At 39.1% G+C, this 12,650-nt stretch overlaps 1 protein-coding gene across 3 annotated transcripts; it reads right to left on the reverse strand.

Moving 5' to 3' along the window:
* Nucleotides 1–872: 872 nt before the first annotated feature.
* LOC121331238 (putative sodium-coupled neutral amino acid transporter 10) lies at nucleotides 873–9,105 on the reverse strand. Of its 3 annotated transcripts, none has more exons than XM_041278497.1 (12): nucleotides 8,291–9,105; nucleotides 7,892–8,009; nucleotides 6,604–6,649; nucleotides 5,638–5,731; nucleotides 5,150–5,284; nucleotides 4,684–4,805; nucleotides 4,352–4,457; nucleotides 3,762–3,944; nucleotides 3,182–3,290; nucleotides 2,938–3,044; nucleotides 2,654–2,777; nucleotides 873–1,892 (listed from the first exon to the last, which is right to left on the reverse strand). In XM_041278497.1, the coding sequence occupies exons 1-12, from the start codon at nucleotides 8,378–8,380 to the stop codon at nucleotides 1,633–1,635; spliced, it is 1,494 nt and encodes a 497-aa protein (XP_041134431.1). In that variant the 5' UTR covers nucleotides 8,381–9,105; the 3' UTR covers nucleotides 873–1,632. The 3 variants fall into 3 exon arrangements, with proteins under 3 accessions (XP_041134431.1, XP_041134430.1, XP_041134432.1); XM_041278496.1 differs by having other exon boundaries at nucleotides 873–1,895; nucleotides 8,291–8,653; XM_041278498.1 differs by lacking the exon at nucleotides 3,182–3,290 and having other exon boundaries at nucleotides 873–1,895; nucleotides 3,762–3,873; nucleotides 8,291–8,655.
* Between the last annotated feature and the right edge of the window lie 3,545 nt (nucleotides 9,106–12,650).

Genomic DNA, 12,650 nt, shown 5'->3' on the forward strand with positions numbered 1-12,650 from the left:
CACTGTAGATTTGCACTAGCAAGCTTGCATTCAATGCTTATACTGTGCATTAAACTCTGTTTTAACAATGCCCCCTACCTCACTGTGATTCCACACGCTTTTGCTATACTTTACAACTTGTTCTTGTGCTGCACTTTTATAGGTAAAAACAAGTTGTATTCTCGTCATTGACACTACTTATGGAATGACATAACCCTATAGATAGGTGAAGTTGTACAGTAAAGCAGTAACGGTTAATTTGAACTGCTTTATGTTTTATTGATTAAATAATTAATCTAATCCACATATCTCTTATTTTAGGGGGGCAGTTTTGAATATTTTCCTTCTGTATCATGCAGTGCCAAACTGTACTTTCAATCTATATCATGGAAAAAACAAAAAACTACACTGTAACTTTACTGAGGTGGAGTTTTGCTGGTTGGCTTGTGTAGCAAAATGGCAAATGAGTGACAGGCAGTCGATTAGTCTTAGCACTGGCTTTGAGCTCCAGGGCAAACACAGACCTTCAGCCTCAGCGTTTGCGAAATACCTTCCTGTAGGTTACATTCTAAAGTGTATTTACTTTACAATGTGTTCCTGGTTAAAGAAGGAACCAGTGTTTAGAGTTTGTGTTCACAGGCCAGTTTCCAGCTGGATGCAGATTGTCCTGTTACGTGCTGCTTTTGTCATGTTTTGTCAGCTTTTTTTGCCATGTTTTCTTTCTTTTTTTTTTTTTTTTTGCTAAATAAAATTAAATGGTTTTGCGTTGCTTGTACAGGCAATATCTGTAAAGGTGTCTTGTGTCTTTGTTTTAAAATCTCTTTGTTATTTAAGAGTAATACACACACACAGAATGAGCAATATTCATATGCTGTACATACCTGCTGTACGACTCGTTGAAACTCAAGCATTAAGGTTTAATTTAACCCCAGAATTACCATATGAAGAGAAACCTTGCAACCCTAGCTGTATTTCTGAATGGAGTATCATTGTATCATTAATTATATTTAATTCTGTGTACAGTAGACCACATAACCTATAGTAAGATTCAGTCCCTTGCTCATGTTTATTTAGTTTTGAGAAAATAACACAGTACATCAACCCATTTGGTCACCATCTGCAATAATAATAATAATAATAAATAATAATAATAATAATAATAATAATAATAATAATAATAATAATAATAATAATTATTATAAATAATAATTGCACAGTGTCTGTAGAACTCTGCATCAAATTCACTACAATCAATGTACACCACTTATTGAAAACAGGGAATCGCATGACTCTGAGTTAACTGCTGGGGAGAGCCTCGAGGTTCTCAAGGTAATTGAAACGACATGAGCATTGTAGGTTATTTTACTACAAAAAAAATAATAGAAGATACTGTAGCGTAGTGCAGAATAAGTGGCGCAGCTGCAGGCCGGAGGAGCAGCCACCGTTGTGCCAGCTTCTGTTAATCAAACTATATTTTTACATGTTTTATTTATTAGTGTCAACGTTTCAGAAGGAACATCCTGTGGAAGTAAGCCCTCTTGTTCATCAAAGGTGTTCTCTTTAAACACTGCAAAATCGCTGGAGACATCTATATTAAACACAGCACAGTACAGCCTTGACTTGGTCTTTCGTTGAATCATTATTAAAACATTCTCAGGTAAAGCTGGAAATGTTTTGGGAAGTTTTTAATAAAAAACGCAGAAGGGTTGGGGAACGTCTTAAGGTACTTTCAGAACCCCTGTTTATTTCGCTCTGGTTCCTTTGTCGAGGTCGTTTCTGACGGGTGTCGTCTTCAAGAGCAGAGTCCGAAGTGTTGTACTCTGTTCCTTTCTCTTCGTTCAGTGCAGCATTGGGGGCTTGTTCGTTCATTAGGATTTGCACGGTGGTTTCAGTCCACAGGGTCGGCTGGGTTGCTGCTGTGAGTGGAGCACAACAGTATCAGAAATAGGATGGAACGCGCGAATCAGATTACAGAAAGCACAGAAACTGCTTTAAAGCAAAACTACAGGTACCTATAATAGTTCCTGTATTCTGAAGTGCACACAGAATGTTTAACCGTTAAAAACATTAGGTGGTACAATTACAGACCTACCATTTTGTTAGAATTAAATATATACTGTTATTTCAGTTACATTTTACATTATGTATCTCTAATGGCTGTGTATTTACATAGTAAATACAAGAGTACTTCCACATAATTACAACGTTATTATGTATAGTTACAATGTACTTAATGAGCAAATCATTTTGCAGGTGTAATACGGATATTATGAAAAATACACTGTAGACCGAAATAAATAAATACATCTCAGGTGACTGTCTGTCCTACTTTTTTTTAAAAAAATAAAAATGCCTGACATTAATAAAGAAATTGAATTTGGTAGAATGAATACATTATCATATTGTTCTAATACACTTGGAATTAAATCCAGTTTTATTTAATTAATCTAAATTACCACAGCTAGCCAACCTTGATAAGAAGTTAATTCATCTCTTGATGGACAAATGTGTTTTTGGTAGATTTCATCATCCCATCATCACTAAGATACAGTATCTCCATAGTAAACAGTAAAAACAAAATGCAAACGACCTGCTGTCATACTGTTCCAACTGCAGGTCTCGATAATCAGATGAAGGTTGTTTTTAGTTATGTTTAAAACAGGCTTTTTCATACCTTTCAGCTCAAACAGTGATGGAACTTCCCGCATAGGCTCAAGTTTGATTTCTTCCTTGCTAACTCGAGCAACGTTGGCATAGACTGGAGTAACAAGCAAACTAAATCCAACTGTTAGGACAATCTAAACGTGAAAAACAAATAATATCAGTTGACGTTTGTGCTTGTAGCTTTCATATACAAAGCACAGGGGGAAAGTGTAGCAGCGTCATCATCGTTCAAGTGGGTGACCAATGGACAGTGCAATATGTGTATTAGAAATATATTCTAGCAGCATGATCTACCTTTCCACTGACTGTTTCTTTACTCAGTTTGGACTGCATTAGAGATGGGAATATGTAGCAGATTATCGCTCCAGTGGTGGTGCCCACAACTCCCAGCACGGTCTCCACTACAGAAAACACAAAAACAATGCATTCTTACGCCTCTCTTTCTGGCTGTGATACAGAGGGAAGGAGTTCTACAGTAACAGTTACTGGCCATGAACCCAAGCAAGAATCTTAGACCCTGTACAAAACATGGACCCACCATCCTGCACCAGGATCCCTGTGGTCATTGTGAGGAACAGCAGAAGAGATGTGGTTGCAATGTGCTGGCAGAGAGACATGTCCCCCTTTACTGAGAAAGTGCCGTTTACCTGGACAGAGAAGTAAACGCTTTCATTTGCAACGTACTTTGGTTTATTAACTGTTAACGACAAGCTTGCTCTGGTATTAACAAATGCCCATACATGACAGCCTCTCTAGGAAATGTCTGGCTGCAAATAATGCAAAACACTACATGCAAAAAAAACAAATGTGCTCCAGTCACAAAAATGATTGTAAGTTTTTAAAGTTTAACTAAACGCTGTAGATTCTGACATTCTGAAAGAACTTTACATTGTATGATTTAAGAAAACAAACAAATCAGAAACGAAATTAAGAGACAGAATGTTAAGCTGTTGTTCTGGCACACTTTTTGTTGATGTTGTTGAATCCCAGAGGAATTTGGTAAAAACTATGTTAACAGCAGTCCAGAGAGGTCTCATTAATACCACCCTTTGCCTACCTGACAGGTTACACTTGTGTCACAAGGCCTGCCTGCCCTGATCACTTTGCATGCTACTAACCTGCTCCTCGAAGAGCAGGGTGCCAATGGCCTGGCGGCAGGGCTGGATTATCGAGGGAATGCTCATCACCACAGAGGCCAAGAGCACCACACGCACCCCCTCCATCATGGCACTGGAGGGCAGGTTAGAGAGAATATTACCTTTCACAGCATCCATAAAGCACATGTAGCCACATGATCCAACCTGCGCAAATAACAACATGCTTTTTAATATACAAAAACATACACAGTAATGCACAAGGGGAGCGATGAAAAGTGAAAAACGTGTTATGGAAGGGGGGGGGGGGGGTGCTGATACTCTTAATTGCCTTTAAGAAGTATTTATCGGCAGGTATTAAATAAATCGAGTCGTGATTTCAAAACAAGAAAAGCTGTCATTCCCTCACCTTTACAACTGAGCACCAATCAATGGCAATTAAATTCGGCATTGTTTTAAAAGCTGGCTGGAAGCGGATTGTCCTCTTGTCCCAGGGACATTTTTAGTATCAGCACATACATAGTACATAGTAAAATACACATTATTTTAAATGTATTTATATTTTCTGTTCCAGTATTTTAAAATCACAGATTTATTTTCTGCTGAATACTTACCAATGTGTAAAACACTAAGGTTGCAGCAAATGCATGCTTAATGGCATGCATTGTGCGTTGCTTTGAAACGTCAAGGCCTTTCACACACACCCCTGGCAGCAGTTGTCTGGAAGGAAGGTGATACAGGCAGCAGAGGTGAGAAGAAAACTACTGGAGCAGTCACTCCAAGCCAGGGTAGTATTTGAAGCCTGGCAAACAATACATGTTGGTACATGTGAAATGCTATCGCTAACAAATGCTCCAGATCGATTATTAAAAGAACCTTACATAGTCAGGTATTGCTGTATCCATTGCCTTTGCAGAATGGCAAACCAGTCACTAGTATTACTTACGGGTGGCAGCTGAAGGCAGTTCCATAGATAGGCAAGCACTCCAGCAACCCATCAGAGAGCCACAGTCTCACCTGCACCTCCTGACCACTGGAGAGCAGCCTGTGACAGCAGTGACATAAAGTCTGGAGGGGAAACATGGAGCATGGATCTCTGGTCACTCCAGGAGTTGTTTATGATGAAGTTTGGGTTAGCCCACCTCTTAGGTAGCATACATGAGAAAAAGCTCCTGAAACTAATTTCACTGACTAGACACTTCCTCTTTTCTCCAACAGGTGGCAGCAAACCACCAAAGTTCAGTATATATTTGTTCCACCGTTTTGCGGAGATCCTTGTGTGGCTGTAGTTGGTGTAAATATCGCAACCACTGTGCTTCAATTCAGACCTTGCTAATGTAGCTGCTGCACAACGGTGGACAGGTGGATCAACATTTTTCCAATTGGTATCCAAGGGGAGGTGAATCACTTACCACAACCATGAAGCAAGCAAAGCCGACTACTGCTGTGGTTGACAAGAGGACCGAATCGCTGGCTGTCAGGCTGAGAGGAAGAACAACAAGGCAGCAGATGGCAAAAATAAGAAGCATGCGCTGATTCTGGGTGACCTTTCAAACAGCAGAAAGAAAAAGACACAAGTTTTTAGTTTTTTTTTTTATGTACAATTGGTGCATCACCACTGTGAATCGTTTTGCTCAGTACATGCATTCTGTATTTTACAGTATTCTGCTTTACATATATTTGTCAGGGGATATCGATATTGTATTGCTTCTTATTAAAATACCCATAGGAAATGCACTTAATATTGTTTTATATTTAGCGTATTTAGGTTGCAGTCTGAACCTTAAAGATCACTTTTGCTTCAACTACTGATAGCTGATGAAATGATTCACATTCGCCTGTTTACAGTCATGTAGACCTGCAATCATCATGATCTGGATTAACCCTTGACGTGTCCTACCTCCTCACCAATTAACCCTTGTAAAAGGTGAACTGCCAGATCTCCCATCACCACATGGAAAGCAGTGCAGACTCCCATCATGAATCCAAGGATACTACAAACACAGATTGTACAACAGACAAAAAAATGGATACATTCCAGCTCAGGACCTTAGTTCCAGCCAGGTCTAAGTGGTTAATTGAACCTAATTGTTCAATTAGGAGGTTGGAAAACAATGTCCTAGACAGGAATGGAATCTGTTACCTCATCAACACTTCCTAAATGACACACAATCAGCTGGCTTTGAAACCTTTATTCATTCGCAATACAAGGGAGCTGAGACACGTGAATTGTCAAAGGGTCGGCTGTTTAGTGACCCCAGAGCCTTTAGCTGTTAGTTAGTTGTCTCAGTCAGGTCTATTCTCATTGGTTCGCGCTCACATCCTGCCAACTACATGGCGCTCCCATCATCCTTTAGAGGTTCGTTGACAGGGCAGCAAAGCTGTTATTAGTCTACTTTAAGTAGAGTGGCTCTCAAGGGCCAGAAACATGACACAAAGCATATCTGATATTCTGCACACCACACAAGACAACATTGTTGCATTCTCTAAGCTGTGCTCTTTGTATCCCTTATGCATGACATTACTGAGAATAAGCATGCTGCTTCTGCATGCAAATACGTTGCTATTATTAGCAGATGTGGTCTCATGGTAAGGTCTGCTGTTTGAAGCAACTCTTTAAAAAACATTTTACTTAAATCACATGTATACATCTATTCAAGAGCCAATTGTCACAATCTGATTCATTATTGTACAGAGATGAGCTCTAATAAAAGCTTCTCGGTTTAAAAAATTGATTTTTTTATACAAGACAATTATTAATTTAGAATAGCACAAAAGAAAATCAAGCAGGAAAGCTCTCTGCCTTGAACCCCAATTAGTATGCATTCCTCATTTAGAATAATGAATCACCTGAGATTTTTCTTACCATATTTCAGATGTTAATTTCCCAATTTTGCCAAAGGACAGCTGAGCTAAAAGAAATAAATCAATAATGTAATTTCTTACTGCTAGCAATCTGATATTCTAAAAAGTCCAATACAATTCTTCCAATACAGACCATCTTCAATCCTGGAATATACGAATGTGTCTGCTAGAATATATTGGAGGATAACCTCCTTCTTTGAGAATATTAGGGATCCCAGAATAAATCACAGGTAAGTATGCAAAGCATCCAGTAGACGATGCCAAAGCAATTGTTCAGGGCTTTTACAGTTCAAAGCTCAAACGCATGCTGTGTGGCTGCAGTGCTCTGATTATCAGTGCAGGAAGTTTAAAAAAAAAAAAAAAAAAAAACAACAAACAAAAAAAAATAACAAGTGCTCTGGCTTTTCTGTCCCGTAGCACATCATGGATCGTTACTGCTGTGTTACCTGTTTGACAATGTGGGCAATAATCCTGACACTATCAGTGCACTAGAGCAGGCATTTTTTTTGCCTCATAGAGTGGGACAATGCCAAGCAGGGTTTAGGAGGAGAGGGAGCTTGTAAGCTTGTATCTATCCAGTCAAAGGCATATGAAAAAAGACTAATATTTTGTAGAATTGAACAGAGGACACTGGTGCTTTAAGAAGAAGCTATTGCTGTAAAAACATCAATAATGTAATTTATACAGGGCACAAAATGAACTATGAATACTGATTGGTGCAAGTGAAAGTGTGATGCTATGAATATTTTAGTTGTGGTGCATGTATGTTAAAATTGACTTTTCCATGGGGTGGTTGTATTTCTGGTCCCAGGTTTTGTCTTGTGTAAGGGAACTGTAGTCATAAACACCAAACAACTAACTGGGCTGGCCAGCTCACATTAAATTCATTCTACAGCATTTTACATACCAGCGTTACATTTTACATGCAAATTGCCTTCAGTGACACTGCCTTCCTCCATAGAGTCCTCTGTACTCATTTTACAGGAAGCACCAGCAGAGCTGATATTTCCGGTATGGGCTTGTACATACTTTACCTTTAAGACAAGGGCTTTCCTTTAAACAGCAAGTCACTAATATCATTATTTTATGATTTAAACCTCTCCAGTGCTTTGATTTGATCATCTAGTCTGCTATTTCTGAATTTGTTCATCTGTTTCCGTGCTGAGGACTGGCGTTTTAATCAATATTAACACGATAATTGATCTAATTCACACTGTGCATGCTAAATCTGGCTGCTATTTAATAAATCATTATGGCACAGGAGCATCACTTGACTATAAGAATCTCACCCAGACCGCAGTATGTTTTCTTATTGGTTTTGATTGCAGTGTTCACTACCATCATACTGGATTCATATGTGAGCCATGACCAAAAGATTAACAGCAGGATCCCCAGAACTATGCCACACTGAAACAAAAATAATATGTATCCACATAATTATACACAGCTATGGCCAAAAATGTTGCATCACCTAGAATTTTAAGATTGTGACATCATATATGTATTTTATTTAACATTTTATTTTTCACCTAATCAATAAAACTACACAATTATATTGCAAAAGTCTATAAGCCATAATAGTAGTACAGTATTTCATGTTAGATTTCGAAATGTCACACTATATATGGAAGCGGTATGTAACTGATTATGTTAAGGCAACGTTATTCCGCAGGTTTCATTGGACGTACCTGTCTGAAGCAGTAAGGAAGAGTTAGCACAGTGACCCCCAGAATGCTGTTGATGAAGTGCACAGTCTTCTGAATCCCCCCTTGCGTCATGGTAACCCATCAGTACAAACTGACGCACTGCAGTGATCAGACCAGCTTTTGCAGTTCCACACAAGGAGGAACAGTAACACTACACTGCTGTGGCGCTTACCTGTCGGCTGCATTTGTCTATGAATCTTAATCATTCTTTGGCTTAATTCCAATTCTGGAGGGAGGTTATGCTCTTTGCATTTTTGATGGTTCCACCTATGCACGCAACGTCCCTTTTTATTTTAGAGAAAAACGACCACCAGAGAACTAAAACCTTAGATAATAAAATAACAGAACCTCACAGGACAAATAACTTGTCCTGCAAAAAAACTAAACAAAAACAAAAAAAGCGATATGGGCGTGCCGTTCTACGTGTAGTCAAGTGTAACTTGACATGTTTTTACTTAAATTGGTTGTGCTGCTGTTGCCGACAGGGAGTGCCACGGAAGAATTTCATGCTGTTGTTGTGCACAGGGTGTGAGGAAAAAAGAAGTTTTGAAATAATGCGGTTCCAAACGTAATCATTGTCCCCTGTGAAGTCTTTATTTTATTTATTGAAACTAACGATGTGAGCTTGCTAAGGGCGCGCTGATGGAAAAGGGACCACTCTCGATAAAAAAAAAAAATAAAAAAACATAAATAAATAAGCAAATGTGAAAAAGCGTGCTGGCAGAGAGAAGTGGTTTCACTTATGAGTTAGCGTCAAGGTGTGGCCTGGTGGGTGCATTATAAGCTTCCTCGTCACTCTGCAGGCGCTAAACTAATGCAAGCGAACTCGGCTGGGATGCACATAATGTCAGCATGCTTTGGTTAACTGCCATTCGTTCGTTCCCTCCTGACGGGAGTTATTAGAATTACAATATTTATGGGCATCTTGATATGGTAATCATAGAACATATTAGCAAAGTATATATCCCAGTGCTGAGTCAGTGTTAACATTATGCATCTGTATTTATCTGTAAAACGCTGAACAATTATACAAATGGTTTTTATTATCCTAACAATCGAAGTTCCCATTGTATTGCACATTGAGAATGGCTAATTGACAAGTCTCTGAACAACAAGGGCAAATCAAACAGAAACGTGAAGCTCAAAGCTTAGACAAACTTGCCACTCCTAGCTTTAAAATAACACCGTGTAACAATTTATTTATTATTTTTTTTTTGTTCCTGGGTAGTAAGTGTTATTTCCTAATTGCTTATGCCTCAAAAGTATAGAAAATGGCTATTATTCCCCACAAACTTGGCTTTTGTGACCAGGACAGTGATATTTCAAAATATCACTATTTCCAATGGGAAAACGGGCAAATGTGTGTCTTTTCGTTCACATAAAGTGAGAACAAAACAACATATGAATCCAAATTAACATGTATTTATACTAAAGTAATACAAAAATGACTACAAAAGATTTAGAAGTGAGTAGTTTTTCGAGATTTACGATTATACTGTATTTACAGTATCACTATAAGAGTCCTTTATAAAGTCTGCACAGCCCCCTCCTCCCACTGGGCCCTAAACAGTTACCAAGGGCTGAATTTAACTGTCGCGACCGCACTTATTATCCGCCTGCGTCAAAGGGTTAATACAGAGTAAGGCGCGGACAGCGGCTTTACTGTTAAACTAATCAGACACCAGGTGGAGCCCAAGAGCTGTACAGAGCAAAGCACGTTTATCCGGTTAGAGTTTAATTATAGATCAGATGAGTCTTTTGCTTGTTGTTGTTGAATCTAGATCAGCATATGGGAATTAAATGGAAACTGCAATTTGCACATGTTTAATCTGAGATTGTCACCCGGTGATTCTGCAAAGGTTATGTTTGATTTATGCCCAATTACATTAGATTGCTTACAACGTCAGTGTGCAGCTGGTATATTACTACACGACATATACATCCGTGCATCTCTTAAAGAAACAGATCATTACAAATAGATGTTTTAATTGGTAAACACTTTTTGAATGTATTTTGTCCACAGAATATGATATCAAAACATCAGTCTGGCTAAACCTGATCATCACACGATACACTTTTCTTTTCTGATAAAATATTAAAATTTGGTGTCAACAGAATATATTCTGTGGGAGTGCATTTTCGGTGCCTTTACACTGGCCGTTTTTAGGACGGCTTTGGACTGTCTCAGGTCTTTTTTCTGCAGTGTAAACGCACACGGCCGAGATTCAGCTGTCCTCAAATTGGCCAGCTAAATAAAGACGTGGCTCAGTGCCAGCTTAGGTCCATCCGAAAGGCAGTGTGAACTCACCCGAATTTAGCACGGCTAACCGCAAGACGTGAGTGCCGCTCAGGTGCAGACGCTAGTGGGCGCCAAAGAGACAAAAGTGGAATGAGTATATCAGGGAGAATTGTTTAAATAAATGCTATCAAAAATAACTTAATACAAAAACTATCCTGGATTGTGATTTTCCCAGTTATTTTACTGTAAACCACTTAGTTATTAGTTTCAAACACTATGTCTTTTTGTTTGTTTTTATTGTTATTTAAATACATATTTGGATGGTACCAATGATTAGCTTAAAAACACAGAAATGCTTTTAAAATTTTTTTTTTACAAATGTTTTTGTTTTTATTTGTTTATTTCTGATAACCGCAGGTATTGTAATTTAGATGGTATGCGCGATCATTCGGACCTAAGCCTACTTTTAAAATGATAAGAATCTCCGCGATCAGTCGGCTTAGGTCTGAGGTGGCAGTGTAAACACAGCATTTGTCAAACAGCTAAAACCATTTAGTGAATAAAAATGTGTTCCATGCAAATACACCAAACGACGAAATTAATATTACCACTGAGGTTGGGCCCATCAGATACCGAATTAAAAAAATTCTCTATTAAAAAAAAAAAAAAGTTTGACCAAAAGTATTTTGCATGGAGAAAAGTAACTACCCCTTCTTAAAAGTTAAGGGCAACAGGGTTTCCTCTTATTAAAATGCATACAATTTAAAAGCTCTTTCATGACTCTTATAAATGGCTCCCCTTGTTTTTTCTTCCCTTTCGCAATCTAAATGCTCAAAAAGAAAGTTTAAAGGTTTAATGGATGTACAGAGAATGGTGCCAACTCGGTAACCACAGGATTGTAACCGTATTTAATCGCCCTTTCATAGGACAGGGTTTCTATGTTACAGAGATGGACCGCCTGTGAATTTACCAGCGCTCTCCACCTCTGCATCTCCCCAGGTTTCTCACAATTATCTCCCTAAGAATCAATTTTTACAGCCAGGCTGTCTGCTAGCTTTAGCACCAGCGGCTTTGAAAAGGCAGGTTTGTTGTTGTTTCATTGAAAGCGTAACCTTGCTGCTGACGTCGCTTCCAGTCAGTTACCCTTCAGTGAAAGAGTTTTACGAATTGGGGAGACGGGGGTTTATAGCACTATAAACCTGCCCCCCTCACTTCCCTTCCCCAGAAGTTCATCATTCAATAAGTGTCTTACCTCGTATATAGTTTTATATTCATTCTTCCCAGGGTTGGAGATTCTGCCTTGTTCCATGCCTTGGGTACAGTTTATTAAATGGCTCAAAGTGGACACAGCTTTAATGGCTACTGCTCGAACACATGCCACCTATACGTCATTGAATTCAATAGAGCTCATGCAGCTATAGGGGCCATGGTGAGGATGTAGGGCTTCCACTGAGGCATGTAAAGGAAGCCGAAGCCTGAACCATGGAAAGTATATCCATACAGGGTTTGAACCAAACTACAATAATCACAGGATTATTAAGATGATGGAGAGAATCCAAAACATGCCAGTTCTTTATACAGCCAATCAGAAACTACATCTAAAGCTGAGGGAACACGAAGCCACTTTGTGGCTTGGAACTTGGCTTCAGGACACTAGGTGTTAGGCCACTGCATGGCACACCAGGGGAGACTTGGGGTTTGATACAGCAAAGTTGCCTCAAACTGCGTTTCCTGGTCTGCTGGAACCAGGTTTTATACCGCTGTTCCTGAAAAAGTGATTTAGTCTTCCCTCAGCTTAATGAAGACACAGGACTACAGCAAGCATTCCTTTACACTGACCCATTTAGGACTTCAGGGATCAGTTTGTGTGATTCAGTGGTGTGCTGTAGAGCAGAGCAAAACCCTGCGGAAACGAGAGGCGCAATTAGACTATGTGTTAGTTGTATGATAAGAGGTGCGATGCTGAGAAGCTGTACAGTTTTCTACCAAGGCTGCTCATTAAATTCGGTATAAAATGTTCCCAAGCTGCTTTTCAAAGTTTCTTCTAACAGCTACAGTTACTCATTGAAATAGCCCAGTGGCACAGCCTTCTGATGGGGAATA

Source organism: Polyodon spathula, chromosome 18, assembly GCF_017654505.1.
Source record: "Polyodon spathula isolate WHYD16114869_AA chromosome 18, ASM1765450v1, whole genome shotgun sequence".
Classification (NCBI taxonomy): domain Eukaryota; kingdom Metazoa; phylum Chordata; class Actinopteri; order Acipenseriformes; family Polyodontidae; genus Polyodon; species Polyodon spathula.

Excerpts from the sequence above, each read along its gene's own strand:
- LOC121331238 (XM_041278496.1), bottom strand. The coding sequence starts at position 8,380 with ATGACGCAAGGGGGGATTCAGAAGACTGTGCACTTCATCAACAGCATT. Across the intron at positions 4,458-4,683 it reads ACTGCCTTCAGCTGCCACCC|ACAACTGCTGCCAGGGGTGT; the intron begins GTAAGTAATACT and ends CCTTCCTTCCAG. Across the intron at positions 2,778-2,937 it reads AAGAAACAGTCAGTGGAAAG|ATTGTCCTAACAGTTGGATT; the intron begins GTAGATCATGCT and ends TTTCACGTTTAG.